The sequence below is a fragment of the Gambusia affinis genome, linkage group LG06 (genome assembly GCF_019740435.1).
Source record: "Gambusia affinis linkage group LG06, SWU_Gaff_1.0, whole genome shotgun sequence".
Lineage (NCBI taxonomy): Eukaryota > Metazoa > Chordata > Actinopteri > Cyprinodontiformes > Poeciliidae > Gambusia > Gambusia affinis.
The window spans coordinates 18,316,472-18,334,076 of NC_057873.1; the positions used below are offsets into that span (position 1 = coordinate 18,316,472).

Sequence of the window (17,605 nt, forward strand, 5' to 3'; positions counted from 1 at the left end):
AATTTGACAGGCAAAACAATAATAAAATGAATGAGAATTATGTTTTTCACAACTGCTGACAATTCCTTTAACGTCATAAGATGCAGTAACAACAACCAACTTTACATTTATCCTGTACATGGCTGATGACTTGGTGACCCAAGCTATATGTGCTGAATCCCTTCGTCAATAAAGACATGCAACATGCTGATGGTAAAGAGATGCAGGAAATTAATTTTTTTCTATCTGCATATCATTAATTCTTCTTCTCCTGTGCATGCTGCATTAAGTGAAAAATAATGTTAATCTGTTTCTGGGTTATTTCCTCTGTGCAATCTGGAATATTAACTAACCAGGGAGAGGTGTCAGATCAGATCAGGCAAGATAAGAAAAAACAAACTCAGTTTGGTAACATCCTGTATGGCTGTATGTCTTATCTGAAATAGTCTGGGCTGTGCTCTGGTCTTTGATTAACTGCCTGTTGCAGTCTTGTGAAGCTCATTTTGTTTCCACCTCATTTTCCACCGTCTGTTGTTATAGCTGCATTTATCAGGAGTTATAATAGTATGAATTACAAGTCTGGAGAATAAACATACAAAGATACATACATACATATTTAACGCCGGCTGACCCGGAGACCAAAACAGTCACTGTTTGTTTGTTTTTAGTTATAACTATTTTTTGTAACTTTAAATAATTAGATCTCTGCCACAGTGCTTAAAAACAAATCTGTCCATTGTCAAAGGGAAATGGAAGGGGCTCCGGCACCAATCCCCACCCCTTCAGTACCCTCCTGATTACTCAAGCTGTTCGATACCCGTAGAAAGTCCACTAACCAGTCAAACAGAGGAACAGCTCTAAAATTATTTGGCGTCTTAAAAGTATAGCTCTAGGGTCATGTTTAAGTTGAGAGACTGTCCGCGTGCTTGCTGAACCACGGTGTCGTAACTCTTAGAAAGCGCGCGCGCTGCTTCGCGTTGTAGTGCAAAAACAACAAAGCGCGAAGTGCAGCAGGCAGGTAGGTCCGGGAGAGAAAGACAGATAAAAAGACCTGCTCTCCCTCACTGCGGCTTCCTCTGTGTTCACACTGACTTGTCTTAAGCGTCGATTTTGCTCCACGTTGTGATTCAGAAGAACTTCGAGAACGAAGAAATCGCACCCTCATGGATAGTTCGAGTTCTTGTTAAGGCTGTTCAGGGTAAGTTCTGTTTAGTTACTTATTCTTTTCTCTTACTCATCTAAAGTGGAAATGGCCACAAAACTAAACAACATGCCCCAAACAACCAATGCATAAGTGTTGCCAGTGGTGAATCGCACAGAATTGTGGTTAAATACAAAGTGTTTTATGGGAGATTATTTTATTGCTTTAGAAACTGAGAGTAAAAGTAACATGCATAAAGGAATACGTCTCAACTGAGATGAGCTGAAGCAGCTGTTTTTTTTTTTTTTTGGCTTTTTTGCTGTGACAGATTGTGAAAGCACAGGTCTTAAACAGCACTATGCGAAAGTATTCACACCCTTTGAACTTTCACATTAGAAGTATCAATTTCAATGAATGTTTTTGGGATTTCATGTGACAGAACACGAAGTGGAGTCAATCCCTGGAAGGTTTCAGTTGTGTCATACCCTTCATATTTTTCAGACAATGTATTAAACAAAGTTTTGTGAAATGGCCAAAGCCTGGACAGTTGTTCTGCAACCTAACCCCACTTAAACCTTTCCATGTTGTTCTCCCATTTGACCTGTCTGTCTGAAATTACAGTGAGACTAAAAACAGTGGATTTTTGATAACAGTGGATTTTAGTTAGAAGTATAAGAGTAAAGGGGGCGTGTACAACTGACACATTTTTACAAACAAACAAAACAAACTTTTAGGCTATTCTGTGTTGGTCTATTACCCCAAATCCCAACAACATCTTTTGAAGTTTGTGGTTAGAGTGTAAATTAAAAAAATATTCAAGGGTTATGCTGAACACTGGAATTTATGTGTGTTAGATGATGGCATTTTGTACAGAAAAGTCTCTCTTGAGAACCTAAGCCCTGCAGTCTTAGGCAAAAGGGAGTTCATTATTTAGCGAGTGCTTCAAGCTTTGAAGTTAGACTGAAAGGTGTGATGACCTGAGAATGGAATGAAGCTTTAAAGGTCAGCCAGTAAAATCAAGCCAAAAAATTACACAGGAATGTCGCCATACAATTACGTCAGGTAGTTCTCATAATGTTTTTTTATTTTTTATTATTTTATTTATTTTTTTCCTGCTTGACTGGTTGAAATGTGACTCATATGCTTAACCCATTTTTTAAAAATACAATAACACTACTGTGTACTTACTTGTAGCAAATGGACTGGCATAGCACTTTTCTTGTCATTAAAATTTCTAGCCAATTAAACCTGCAACTTTCTAACTGCATTTAACCCATTTAGCCACAATCCTCAGAAATGACTAAACTGCAATGCAGGGGAAAAAAAACATCATGGAGATTATTAGGAACTTCCATAGCCTTGACGAGGGACTTACTACTATGTAGTGTTCACAAAATAGTGATATTTCTTTGTAAGCTAGAAAGAATGCAGTAAGATGGGGTTTATTAAAGATAAGTTTTCACAATGCAAATTGTATAAGTGAGTAGTTTACATGGACTAACGTATGTTAAGAAATTGGCAAGCACTGTGGGAAACATTGGCATTCCAGCTATGATTTTATTGAAGATTGGTTTCTGCTTGGCAGTGATTGGGCTTCTGTGGGGGGTTTTTGTCTGGGAGACGTGGATGAATATAATGCAGCTCTGGTTTGAAGGTGCTAAATTCCTGCAAGTGTGAGAAAAAGGAATAGTGACAATACTTGGTGAGTAAATAGTCTTAAGTTATGTTCCTAAACCAAGTCCATTATGCAGATTTACAGTCTTCAGTGAGGACTAAGAACAAAAGTTGGTTCAATTCTCCAAGACTGTCTGTCAGACATGGATTGAGGAAGCATTCAGAGTCAAAGTTAAAGAAAGTTTTGTTGTTTTTTTTCTCTTTACACACTCTGCTTTCACATTTGTCTGCTGTCTCTGCAGCAGTCTCATGACAACATCAACCACACAGCATCTATCTGGAAGCCTGTTAAGCCTCTGATAAGCTGTGTGTCTGGCCAAATGTGTTTGTAGAAAAGCTACAGCAAACCACAGCAGCAGAAGTTCGGCAAAACATGTTTTTACCAGTAGATTGCATTCTGAACAATAATGATTAAGACAGAAAATAAAAACAAGTTCCCGGAAGATGATGGACAAAAATATTTGGGGACTATCAACAAGCCAGTAACGTATGCTATTATGTCTAGAGATTCACTAGTCAGTCGCAGATCAAATCGCCCAATTTTAGTTAAAAAAATCTATTTATCGAATGCAATAAGTGTAAGAACTGAGAGTATTCTCAATGTGTCAGTGGATCAATCGATATCATGTACTTCGATGCATTTTTTTTTGTTTTTTAGTTTTTGTCCAATAAAATGGAAATATGCTTAAATAGCTGAATTCTTAATTTTCTGTTGAATCAAGGAGATCTGCTTTTGATCTAAGTCAATTGTAAGGACTTAGCACTGTGAACAGCTTATCCAGATATTTCTGTTGTCATTGTGCAATAGGTTTGTTGTTTGACATAATAGTTTCCACAAAACCGGGTAGTGTACTTGGAGATGGCACTTTATTTATAAAAGTAGTACCTCAGGGTTATTCCTGTGTACCATTCACTCACCATACAACAAACGTCAGTCTTCAGATTCTAAAGAATAAGTGTGCGTTCTCTGCTGATGAACACACCAGGGCCACACCCACTGCACAGCATGACTGAACACATTTTAAATGTGTTGTAATTTAGAGAATGGGAGCCAAACTGTTTTGTGCATGTGCACATGCACAAAACGTACAACAGCTGTAAAAGCCCAAAGCAAACAGAATGATAAAAAAAAAATCCTAACATGCAACCTGCATGTTAAAAGGCAGTTTCCAATGTAGTCCAGAAAATTATGGAATTTGAATTGATTTTCCGAGTCTCTATTTATATCGTAAAAGGAAACTTGAATTTTAAAATGTGTTTCAGTGTTTATTTATTTAGATTAGATTTTTAATATCAAAAGGATGCATGCCTGTGTCTCTGAACCCTTTTCCCCCAAATAAACTGAAACAAAACAGCTCTCAGTCTGTACTCATTAGAAATAATTTGTTGGAATAGTCCTTTTACACACCACCGAGCGATAATTCAACATAACATGTTAGTACTTTAGTTTTCATTCATGTTTCTGTTGTGATCATTTCATTATTGCTTATTCATTGTGTTAGTTCTCATTATTTGTGCTTTGAATTTGTTTCCTTAGATTGGTGTTTCTTTTTGTTTGCTATTTACAGTACAGACCAAAAGTTTGGGCACACCTTCTAAAGTGTGTCCAGACTTTTGGTCTGTTCTGTATGTCAGTTTCAGTTTTTTTCTTAAGTTCTGCTTTGTTTATCTTTCAGCTTTCCCACAACCTACCAGCTTGTTCCTCTTCTCTGCTGTTTCTTATCCCTTCATTTCTATCTGTCCGCATTTTGTCTCAGCTGATCATTATCATTATCATTATTAGCTAAGTTGGTTTCTTTGTCACTTCCACCTCTCTTACAGCTTTTAAGCTCTACGGCACATTTTTGTACTTTGAGTAGGGTCTTTACTTCTAGAAACAGCCCAAACACTTGAAAAAGAACCCAGCTGTTTTCTAGCAAATAAGTTTTTTTTTTGGTGTTTTTTGGTGCCTGGAAAATGAGCCTTTTCAAAAACCTCCCAACTATTAAGTCACAATCAGCTGTCACTTCCCCTTTTACCTAGCAACTTCAAGCCAAGCACAGCCGATTACCTAGAGTACACTGGCTGCAGGACAAGACAAGTATTTTGTCTTGTCCAGCAGCCATTTCTGGATGGTTGTTGACTTACCATCCAGAAAACACTTCTTGCATTCTTGTTAGGTATACAGAAGGCGCCACTTCCTTTGATTTTGGATCTTAGGGTCAAAGATACACAGCTGAGTGCAGCCATTTTCGGGTTTATAAAGTGCAAGCGTAAACATTGTGTTAGCGGGCGTGGAAAGCAGCAGCTTATTTGGATTTATAGTGACAAGAGCTCCTAAAACAAATCAGTTTGGAAAGGAGCTCAAAATAGACAGAGCTGATCGAAGTGAAATCTCATTATGTTCGAATTATTTTAAGCAAAGAAATTGTAATTAAACATGTTTTAAATTGCCTACATATCTATCCTAACATGTTTAATGAAAGATAATGTCTTAACATAAATATTTGCAGTTTGGTGCTTCATTCCTTCTATGCCATGAGTTCTGCATCGTACAGAAAATCTAAACCTATAATGGTAAAATGTTTTATACTTAAATGTTTTAGAATGTTACTAAATCTGACAAAATTCATGTTTAAAATTACTTCTTCCTCCGATAATAATCATAAGTCATATGTAAATGACAAGCTGATTTACTGTGTTTTTTAGTAAGACATGCTGAAAGGAGGCTTTGTTTTTGGATGCAGATTTAAATATCCAAGCCATCCATTTAAATACAACCCCAAACATTTGTTTTATCTAAATCTTTCTGAAGACTGCTGGTTTTAAAAGAAACAAAAGGCACCGATTACCAGGTACGCTATGTTATTGAGCCCAAAATGAAAATAAATGTTTTAATATTTGAAAGACAACTAGCACCTGATTTTCTTGTATCAGTGCTTCTGCCTCATGCCAGTTAGAACTGATTTGGGTCGGGAAGCATGTAAACAAGTAATTAGGGTGAATTATGACAAATTAATCCAATTTCTCCCAATCTCTGCAGGAAATGAGCTCAAACGAGCACAATATCCTACTGAAAATGAACCAGAGGTGCAGAAGGTTGATTATCGCAGCAGAGGCATCTTTGTGACGTGTCCACATACTTTGATCCTTTGTGGTTTCTTGTCTGCAGTTCATTATGCATACCTAAAAAACCTGAAAGAGGTTTTCAAAAACATGAGCTGCTGCTTGTTATTCTTTCCTTGTTGAATAAAATCTGTTCATATTCCAACATTGACCAGCATGAACATGTTTTTTTTTTTTTGTCAACAAGTTACCATTGTTGAAGACATTTTGCAAAGGGACTTCTAGGAATGTGTCTCACTTCTTTGCGCATTTAAGAACTAGGTAAGGACAGGACTTAATGCACAATATTTGTATTCATCAAGGAAAATATTAACTTTTCATGCTTTTAAATTTAGTCCTTAACAGCAAAGTAATTCATGCAGACTCTCCGTCCGACGAAAACAGGAAGACCGTGTGTGCGACTTACTTGGATGTGGTTGCTGTCATTTTTGGCAAACCTAGAAATGATTTTATTACTTTGATGGCATATGGTAAGCAGCGTGCTTGTGTCAGCCCTCCTCATCACCCGTCCGTCTATTTATGGAGCTGCTGATTCGCTTAAACTGTCCTGCATAAAGGCTACATTGGCTGTCCTCACCACTGCCAGCATAGTGTTCGCTGGTCTAATTGGGGTGTCTGTTCTTCTGATTGAAACAAGAAGCGGAGGCATGTGCCGCATGCAGACGTGGGTCTGGTTTCATTTGCTTATTTGATTACTATCGTCATGTGTAATTCTACATGTATAAATGAGTCTTTTTTGCATTTTCTAAAGTGCTTTTTGTATGTCAGCTTTATTCTAGATTAAGAAAAGACAACATGTGTGCCAAGGGAGTGCATAGTAGTGTTGTTTAGTCAAGATTAATAGAAACAGAGGAAAGTCAGCAAAGGTGAAGACTTCCTGGTTTCCTCTTATGACCTTTTTGTCTTCGCTCTCTGGCCATTTACATTTCTGGTTCTGTGAAATTACAGAGAAACAGAGTCTCTGAGCACAAGGTCATCATTTTTGTGGCCTAACGTGTCTGTTTTTTATTAGATAACGCATGATGCAGAAGGTTAGAGGAAGGAGTGGCTGCTGATGTTTTGTATGTCTGGTATGTTGGTTTTTGCAGAAGATTTTACAAATGGAATGTTTTGCTTCAAACGTACATTTGTTTTATAGTCTGACCACCTTCTCTGTTGGTTGGTCACGTTTCTGCAGATCTTGGAGATGTTTTAAATATTGTCTCACTTTCCAGTAATCAATGTTTGAAAGTCATGATTCTAACACAACCACTTGCTTAGTAATCTAAACAGTATGCAGCACTGCATTTCCCACCCGGTTATGTTTAGTCTTCAATCTGCCATATTTGTACTAACTTGCTTCTCCGACACTCGCAACTCTAGTTTAAAAATAAATTTGTGTCACTCTTAGCTGTGTCTGCAGGCAACTCTCAAAAGTGGACAGTATGCACTGCAGCAGCTTGACTCCTGTAGGAGTGTTTATAAGTGGATGGTAGGGGTCAATAGAGTTCAGGGAGAGGAAGCGACCCTGGCATTGATTTGTGATGTTACCCTCCAGACGTGACTCTTGTGGATCCGCCACAATCCTGCACATTCAGTATGTTTTTATTTGCAGGTTTTGCTTTGTGTGGGTGAATGAGAAGAAGACTCAATCAGCATGTTAGACCAGTGACTTTGAATTTTAAATCATTTGTTCGAGGCTGAAAGCAGTAATTAAAGCAGCATAGAAGCATAGAGCAATGCTTTTTGATCAAATTAGATACACGATTTTTGGTTTAGTGAAAATTAAGAACAGCACTCCTACTGTGAATATTTTCCATGCACTTTCTCAAAATAGGAGGAAAAATATCTTATTATCCATGAGAAAACCAAAGCTATTTTTTATGTAAAAAGCGCATTATTTTGATGGAGTAGAAATACTTTATTTAGCTGACTAGATGGTTATGGTTCACAAATCAGTAATTATTTTATTTTAAGTTTGATTGTTCGGACTTGCTGTGCTTTCAGACTAGTTATGTAAATTTGTTTTTTTGTGGCTGCACATGTTTACACACTTCATGTTGTTTTCTTACTGAAGTTTTTTCGGTTGTAGCTATTTTATTGTATTTTCCGATAAGGAATAGATGTCAGCACTAGGCAAGGCAAGTTTATTTGCATAGCTCATTTCAGCAACGAGAGAATTCAAAATGCTTTACATAAAGAAAACATTAAACATCAAATCAACAGACGTTAAATTAATTGGGGTAAGATTCTAATTCTGCCTTCCACTTTTCAGTACTGAGTACTTTATGCCAAATATTGAGATGCAAATGTTCACTCTAAACACAGCCGTATGAATTGCTGAATCTCTTCCTGGAATGCTGCTTGATATCACAGCCTCTACCGATAAGGCAGCCGCAGGAAGCAAGATTGTTTTTGTTTTTGCCTCTATGATGGTAAAGTTTCCAAATATAGATTCTTTCTGTTCTTTCTGCCGAATCTACAGGTTAAAACTATTAAGCCTGAGAAGCACTGATTTAGCACTCCTCGATTAAACCCTTTATACTGATGGAAGGACTCATTACTGAACACAAAGCTGAACATTACTCTCCTCTGTGTTGTGCTATTGCATAATAAATAACTGCTAAATGACTATATGTAGAAGTAAACAAGAAGTGAATTGTGGTGCATTTGGTACTTTGTGCTCATGTGGGTCCATTTTGGGACATTAAGGGCTTAATATTTAACCAAAGTTAAATGTTAATATAGATTCTAAAAACTAATAATTATGAACCTAAAAAGCTAGAATGTCATTCACTTTTTGTTAAAATCTATGTCACTCTGCTTAATGGTTTACAGAAAACATGGGTAGACAATTTTAAACCTGACCCCAAAAATTAATGATGAAAACATTAATCATAGAGCAAAGACATAGCAATCATATGTGGAACACAGATCATTTTTTGCACAGGTTTTGAGCAACGTTTTAGTAGTTTGGCCTGTCTTGAGACAACTTTATGTCAATTTTATTTGTGTAGCACATTTCAGCAACAATGCAGTTCCAAGGGCTTTACGTCATACAGTCACCAAGTATGAAACAAGCAATAAACATTACATTTTCTCAAATGTCAAAATCAAAATCATCAATACACATGTACATGTGCATCACTGAGTTTATGTAGACGTAAATAAATCATGAGTTCCACCAATGATCCTTCTTCCTTGCATCGCTCCACCAACAAATAAGTACATTTGAAACAATCGACTGAATCAACACAGTAGTTTAGAGCTCACATAAAAAGAGGGAAGTATTCTCACAAAATGGAATCAGCTCTGCCTTTTCCTGTATACATTGTCCGTATTTAGGAGCCAGTTCAACCTATTGTCCAGATGTAGACCCAGGTATTTGTATGTGCTCAGCACCTCTACATCATTACTATTTATGGTAATTGGCTGGATGGGAAGTGTTACCCTGCATAGGTCTAGTATATCCTTTGTTTTAGTGGTATTGAACTGGAGTTTATTTCTCCTGCATCATGCCACAAAGTCCCCCACCAGTCTTCTGTACTCCCCCACCTCCTCTGCCTCCTTTTATACATGCAGCACTTGCAGTATTGCCAGAGAAATTCTGTATGTATATCAGAGCTGTAGTTGAAATTGGTGGTGTACAGGGCGAAAATTAGGGGCGAAAGCACATTGCCCTGAGGCACCCCTGTACTGGTGGTTAGTGTAGGGGACCTACAGCGTTCCATCTTAATGAACTCTTGTGTTGCAGATGTACAATAAAAGTTCTAGTTTTGCAGCACATTCCTTTTAACACCAGGATCTGAAGCCTTCTTGGGTTTAAGTCGTATCAGGAAGGGCATATAAAAACAGAAACAATTCAACACACATCAAACCAACATGCTGCAGATTTCAGAAACACCCATTACGCATTAACATTCTGCTGAGGGCAGACTGGGTCATCACACAGAAATAACACAGTGCCGTCACTGGCAGTGTAACATGAGTTTATGTCCTGGATCTGTTTTCCTCCAGTCAATGTTTCCATTTGAACACATGTGAGGCTTACTATAAACATTGGCAAAAGAAGCCAAACAAACAGCAGATTACATCTTGTTTGTTTTACATGTTACTTTCAAAACACAAAGAACCCTCCACAGATACTGACACATAGAAACAATGTGTTAAAATCCTTCAAATAAACCATTATTATGGAGCCCTGATGATCCTACTAGACTTCTCTTTGCTGTAGTTCACTACGTGAGATGTGGAGATTTTTTTGGGATAAATTCTGGTCTTCCAGCCTTGTCACATGATTCGGCTTATAAGTAGTAAGAAAAGCTTTATTTCAGAGATTGTCTTGAAAACTTTTGATAAAAATGGAATAAGTCTTGATGCAAATTACGTACTTTTTAGTCTGACGTTTTGCCACTTCACTATCTTTTAAAAAAAAATCATTTTAAGACCTAAAAAAATATATAATTTAAAATAGTGATTCTTTACTCTAAAAAATGCATTCATCCTGTAAATGTTGAGATTTCCACTAAGGCCAACGTCAGATACATAGACATATTTTGTTCAAAAATAGCAACTTTTTTTTAATATGGGGTTGCTTTCCCTCATGAATACAATTACTCAAATCAAATTGAGATTGAGATTATGCTGCTGCAAGTTAAGGTGAATTTCAAACATCTTATTAAAAGTTTTTACAATATAAATATTGAGATCAGGACCTTTTTCTCACAGGTGATTTGGCTGAGAAAGGTGGCAGTGCAAATGTGAAACTGTAACAAAGCAAATGTTTAAAAGTATAAAATGTGTATCCTTTTACAATCCTTAGGGTTGCCAATAAATGTAGGATGTACTGTAAAAGTGAAATAATGGGAACATTTGGATCATAGAGCAAACATAAAAATCTATGTCATCCCTTTATGTTGTTAAAGAGATGAGATAACAACATATCTTTGTAGTAATCACTCTTAGTTGTAATTTTAAAACAGAATTTCTCAATTTCAAATCAGTTTTCTTTGGGTCCTCATAATTCTCCACCTTCAATAATGAATGAGGAAGATAAGCATCACCTTGTGCCTTTTCCAGTCAATGAATGTCTGATGATATTTAACCGTAATTTGTTTACCAGTCATTTATTGGAATAATTGTTGGAAATCCTGCCGGACGTTTCATTCTTGTTTTCCAGATCAACGTAGATAAATGATTTCCTTTCTTTGTACTCAACATGCCTGACCTAGTGGTAACTGTTTCTTTGGAAATGAAGGCAATACATCAAGTATTGATGTATTGTTAAGTCTGCGCTTGACGACTTTTGTTTCCCAATCCAAAGGGTGGACATTTACAGTAAATGCAGTTTGATCAGAAGGGTGGACATTTACAGTAAATGCAGTTCGATCAGGAGCAAATTTGCAGGTTAATGCTAGTCGAAAGGAGAGATATTTTAATCTCCAGTGCATTAGTAGAATTTTGTTCACTTTTCAATTCAAATTTGTCTCAGAATTATTCGAGACAACTTTGCTATCCTCTTTACTACGTAACAATTCATTGATGTGACAATTTATGATCTGCTGGCACACTTCTTCTTGCTGGCACACTTTCCTGCGTTGCCAGGAAACCTGAAGTCAGACGTCACTGTTCCTGCACCCACTCAGAGGGATGGGCCCTGAGGAACCCACAACCTCTTGAAAAAGTTTTAAAACACACAAACTCAGGCAGTTTTTTAAAATGTCTCACTTGTCCTTACAAATACCATGTTGTGAAATGGCATGAGTAATGCTTTCCTGGAGTTAGCAGCTTAAGACAATCACTTGCTCAACTCCTTGCTTCCCTGGAAGACTTGGATGTATCTGATGCTGGAGGGATTTCATTATTTAGGATTATTTCATTAATTCCTTTTCTGTTCCAGACTGTGTGAGGTCTGAGGAGGAGTCCAGACACACTATTCTGGTATTTATTCAAATAGTTTTGACATCAATTAAGGTATCATATTTTATACACCCTGTTCAGGTTTACTTGATTTAGTTGTTTCCATTGGCAATATAGAGATTGGAAAAGTTTTCATAACCCATGTAATTTTTCTCATTTCTTTTACATCACTATCACAAAGTTTAGTGTATTTAAGTGTGATTTAGGTTCCAGACACAAACACACAGTGCAAAATTGTTAATTGGAATAATAATAATAATAATAATAATAATAATAATAATAATAATAATAATAATAATAATAATAATAATAATAATAATAATAATAATAATAATAATAATAATGTTTCTTTCAAAAAGGTGTATTGTGCTGGGAAAAAGCCACTCTGGTATTTTTTTTTTTGAATAACTTCCTTTTGCTGCAGGTACGGCTTCAAGTCTTTCAGAATATGCATGTGTTTACCAGTGTTGCAGATCTTTGGAGGAAAAATTTATAATATATTAATAATGAGGCATGTCTGGTACGCAATGATTTCAGTCTGTTTATTTTTACTGGGCTAAGTTTTGATACCAAAGGTGATAAATTAGAATCATGCACATCATCATTTTCATCTTTTATGACATAGCATACAAGTTAATCGACCTCATTTAGCTCACCTTTTCAACTCATTTTATTCATAAACCACTTCGAGCATTCTTTCAGATACGGTTAGAGCTTGCTTCAATTTGCACTATATATTCTTATATATATATTCTTTATCGTCCATGTAGATATTGTCTGCCCTCTGGTGGAATATTGCTGTATCTTGAATATGGAGTCAACATCTGAATTAAGAGGAACTTTAAATGAATCAGTTCATATGGAGTTTGTTGTTTGTTGCTGTAGAGGAACACAGAGCACTGATCTGTTGGATAAAAGCAAATATCAACTCTGACTTTAACATTTCATCCTATGCCTGTCTTGCAGGATGTGAAGATGCAACATTTTCTCAACTCCCCCCCTACTGAGTCGCTAATCTCAAGACCGATCACTTTGGACCTGCTCTCCACTCATTTAGAATCAGAACCAAACACCACACATGTCTATGTCAGCAGCTTCAGCAATGCCAGCTCCTTACGCTGCACATATAAGGAAGACTTTAAGAAGATTTTACTCCCTGCGGTGTACATTGTCGTTTTTGTGCTCGCCATTCCTCTCAACGCCGTCGTCATACTGAAGATATGGAGGACAAGGCCCCACATCTCCCGGAACAACATCTACATGCTCAACTTGGCCATTGCTGACTTTCTGTATGTGATGTCCCTTCCTTTACTCATCTACAACTATGCCAGCCATGACTACTGGCCCTTTGGGGAGTTTGCCTGTAAACTGGTCAGGTTTCAGTTCTACAGGTAGGTAATTTTCACTCTAGATAGGGATTTATTGTGGTATTACTTAGGGTTGATCTTTATTAAGTTACTCGATACTAAGTAGTTGAGAATATGTATGTTGTGGTTCTGTGTTAAAGAGATAAAAGTGCTAATCTTCTCTATCAGTTTATGAAACAATTGGGCAGTGCACTGTTGGACACATTTATTTGCACCACTTGTAAAGAGAATGGGAAATGAGTGTATCTTCCATTGTTTATACCCATTAATCTCTCTGTATGGAAATAATTCTGTGTTAAATAAATATAAAAACTAATTGGTTTTAGCAAAATCTTCTGCTTATACTTTGTAAAAAATACTGTTGTTAATAGCTTCTCCTAGAGGAAAAGCTTCTCCTATGAAGTTTTCTTTTTTTTTTTACAAAGTATTAGCAGGAGATTTTGTTAAAACCAATTAGTTTTTAACAAACCAAATATTAATTCCTTATAAGTCATCAGTCATTTATAAAGATGCACAGTCCAATGATACTGACACATTTGTTCTCCTATTTCAGTAATCTGCATGGCAGCATCCTCTTCCTCACCTGCATCAGTGTGAATCGCTACATTGGGATTTGCCACCCCTTCGCTGTGTGGCTGAAAGAAGGCGGCCGAAGGATGGCGTGGGGAATCTGCGCAGGGGTGTGGGTGGTGGTCCTCTTCCTTTGTGCACCAACTTTTAACTTTGCTGCGACAGGAATCCAGCGCAACCGCACTGTGTGTTATGATCTGAGCACTCCGAAGCGCTCAGTGGATTACTATCCCTACGGCATGGCTCTGACCTTCCTCGGCTTCGTGCTTCCTTTTCTAGGCGTGATGGTCTGCTACTGCCGGATGGCCCACATCCTCTGCCGCCCCGTGTCCTACCACGGGGTCTCGGTAGCCACGGGGGAGAAGCGAGACAGGGCTGTGAGGATGATCCTTGTGGTGGCAGCCGTGTTCTGTGTAAGCTTTCTGCCCTTCCACCTTACTAAAACTATGTACCTCGTGGTGCGTACTTTGCCCAATGCCCCCTGTGAGATGAGGAACTTGTTTGCAATCATCTATAAGTGCACAAGGCCATTTGCCAGCATGAATAGTTTCCTGGACCCTATATTGTTTTACTTCACCCAGCCACGATACCGCAAGAGCACTAAGAGGTTTATGCTCAGAGTGACCACCCTCCGGGACAAGGGAACCTCAGTGTGCACACATCCCATTTGACTACGTCTGTCATTAGCTGTTCTTTCTCCATTTTAACAGCCATTAAGTAAGAAAGTCCTTGAAGACTGAAATGAATGGAATCCAGTCTAATTTTCAGCTACAACCAACAAGACTTGGGGTGTGTTTCTGATTTTCAAATGAAGAGGCTGTAACCTGTAACTGATCAGCATTAAACACAAAAGAATATGACTAAGTGGTTATTTTGTCATTGCACTTGCTGTAGTAATACCGATTGAAATTTGAAAAGTCTTTTCTTGCAACTAAAATCATCTCTTTTTTTTTTTTTTATATGAAGATCTTTACATTTGTTCAGCACAAAAATATGTTGAAGCTGTAAAGCATGTTGTTTCACGTTTTCACCACTGGAGGTCGTGTGTACTCCACTGCACCCAAACACTGGCTCTGCCTTGAACGTAATCAATATGATTTATTCAGCATGGATCACATTATCTGCACTGAAGTTAATTATGAACCAATTACAACCAATGTCCAGGTCGTAGTGCACTAACTTTGGCAGTTTGGACATTGTTTTATTGAAAGTACATTTTAATGTTGGAGGTGACATTAATATGTCACATATACTGTTAATCTAGCAAAGAACTATTTCAGAAGTAACAAAACGGCGATTTATGGGCCTAAATGCAAGGCCTAAAGTAAGTCTAACCTTTCTGCTTCTAAGGAGTCGGTAAGAAAGACGTACCTCTGTACAAATACATGTTTACCCTCCAACTTATCAACTTAAAGGAAGTAAGATATAGCTTTAAAAATGCTTCTGTTAAATATGTTTTATAGGAAGTATTCTTTGTTTCCTCACTGAATAAAATTTCTAAAATTACCTTGGATTTTTAAATGTTTCCATATGTGAAATTGTCTTGGAATTAAGTATGAGATCATTTGAAGGATTTTTTTCACATCTTTACCAGGGGTGCCTTTCAGTGGCGATGGTCCTATATTACTAAGAGTTCTTTACTAGAGGTAGTCGAGAGACAAAATGCACTGCTTAGCATTGCACTGTTTTAATGGCTCTTACTGGATACAGTCTAAAATCTAAACTCCATTTACATATTAAATTGTTTTTATGGTAAATTTCCATCATACATCATATTACAGTAAATTTTTGCTTGTACTGTGTGATTTTCATTGTGAGCCTCTTTGTATTTCTTTTATCATATTATGTGTTGTTTTTTTTTTACGCTGTTTTGTTTGAAAATGCCATTGTAACTGCAGAAACTGTGAATCTGTGTGACTCAATGAACAGTAGAAAAACAATGTGAACAATGCATTTGCTGTACTTATGTTTTGCCAGCTTTTTTTATTATTATTATTTTTGAAAATTCTCTGTTTTAAGAATCACATTAACGGGGTAATAATGTGGTAATACTTCAGCTCCATTGTTTGCTTTCTGTATTTAACTGAGATAATAATAAAGCTCCAGCTGACATAGTGTTTGATAAATATGTGTTACACTGAATGTGAAATGTACGCAGTTCATATGCATAAACATTTAAGACACAAATATGAAGTGATATGCTTGAAGATGTGCATTTTGACAAAGTGTATTTTTAGTTATTAAATTATATAACTTAAAAAGTGCCCCCTCACATGCTCTAAATATGAGCCACCATCACATCATGTGTTTGATGTGATGGTGGAAACTTATTAAATCTGTACATTGCCAATTTTATTGTGGCTGTTCGTAGTGTTTTGAAAAGTGTAGAAGATTTTCATTTTAGAAAAACTGTAACGTGTCAAAAAATGATCGGTGTCAAAAATGTCTCTGTGTTGTAAATATTTTATTTTCTTAGACTCATAGTTTTCTGTGAAATTGTTTTCAAACAGTATTGCCATGATTCGAAATAACTTGTAACAGAAGCAGCTGAAAAAGCAAATAAAAGCAGATGCAAACTACCGTACATAACTTCTTTGGACTATAATTTAAAATGTTTCCATCAAAGGTGTGAATCTCATTTATTTGAATTTGAATGATTATACAAAAACCTGAATTAGTTTTATAAACAATAATTATGTACGTGCAAGTTGGGTTTATTTATGTTTTTCATAAGTTTCTCTAAGCCTCACTAGGTCAAAATTACACATACAAGCTCAAATACTTACACTACTATTTGGATGAATCTTCCATAATCCTCTAGAAGCCCAAATTTCTTTTGGTGGGCATTAAAAAATTATTAACAATACTTAAAAGTCAGGCAAGGAAACCAGGCAATGTTAATTCTCTGTTAACTAATAAAATCTATCCAGAATTGTCATTTGGGTAGCTTTACAGCCTGTAATTTCTCTGCAACCTCCTTTGGGGCATTTTAGTCAAATAGTATTTGGGGTCCAATGTATTTATTCAATGGACCCCATGTAACATGTTAATCTTTATTGATTAGAGGACTCTCACGCATTGTGAGTGCTTGTCCTTACAGGGTCAGTGTGGTATCTATCTCCAGCAGTCAGGGGAGTACATCCTGTACAGATCACCTCCCCATCACAGAGAACTACAGAACTAACAAACTCACTAAATCATAAGGGCAAACTATAGTAACCAAATAGCCTAAATGTATTATTTTTTTTGACTGTAAGAGGACGCCTGAGTACCTGGAGAGAAGTCGTACAAAAATGGGGACTCTTTGCAGGCTTCTTTTTGCAAGCATGCAAAAACAATCGAGATTACCAAACTTGCTGTTTTTAAGAATCATTTAAGTTGTATAAAAAACTTATTCTTGGGGGGGGGGGGTCTATCCACATTTTTCTCTGCCTACCTCAAGTTTTTTTTTTCTATCTTGTTGGCTAGGTATGCAGACTCAGTGTTGTAAAAAAGGCCGTTGTTTTAGCTTTCACTTTAAAACAGTAAAGAACATTTAGCAGTTCAGCAAGTTACAACCCAAATTCAGCAGGAGTCCTTTTAAACCAGCATGCAGTGCCCTCCAACTCAGAACTGAAGGTGCAGGGAATCCACCGGTGGGGGGCGCTGCAGTGATAACCCCCTCTTTCCTTTGTGAGAGAGACTGGAGGACAGAATTCCCCTTTGGAACAAAAGGACCTGTTAAGCAGACAGCCACATGGGAAGCACCACAGAGAGGTTATTGTGCAGGAATGAAAACTTTTATCTTTGCCCCCCAAACCCCTTCCCACAAATGCTGACATGCTGCTTCTGGAGCTCCTGACTGTGCCAAAGCTGTTGTAAAGTATGCAAT

At 37.0% G+C, this 17,605-nt stretch overlaps 2 protein-coding genes across 2 annotated transcripts in view; both read left to right on the top strand.

Moving 5' to 3' along the window:
* Positions 1-824: 824 nt before the first annotated feature.
* On the top strand, positions 825-16,338 carry LOC122833304 (P2Y purinoceptor 3). The gene is made up of 3 exons (XM_044120783.1): positions 825-1,177; positions 12,764-13,188; positions 13,718-16,338. The coding sequence occupies exons 2-3, from the start codon at positions 12,773-12,775 to the stop codon at positions 14,403-14,405; spliced, it is 1,104 nt and encodes a 367-aa protein (XP_043976718.1). The 5' UTR covers positions 825-1,177; positions 12,764-12,772; the 3' UTR covers positions 14,406-16,338.
* A 1,135-nt stretch (positions 16,339-17,473) lies between these two features.
* The window catches only part of arhgef17 (Rho guanine nucleotide exchange factor 17), a 65,292-nt gene continuing 65,160 nt past the window's right edge, over positions 17,474-17,605 (top strand). The window contains exon 1 of the mRNA XM_044120782.1: positions 17,474-17,596. The gene's annotated coding sequence lies outside the window, so the exon portion shown is untranslated. The remainder of the gene's footprint in view (positions 17,597-17,605) is intronic.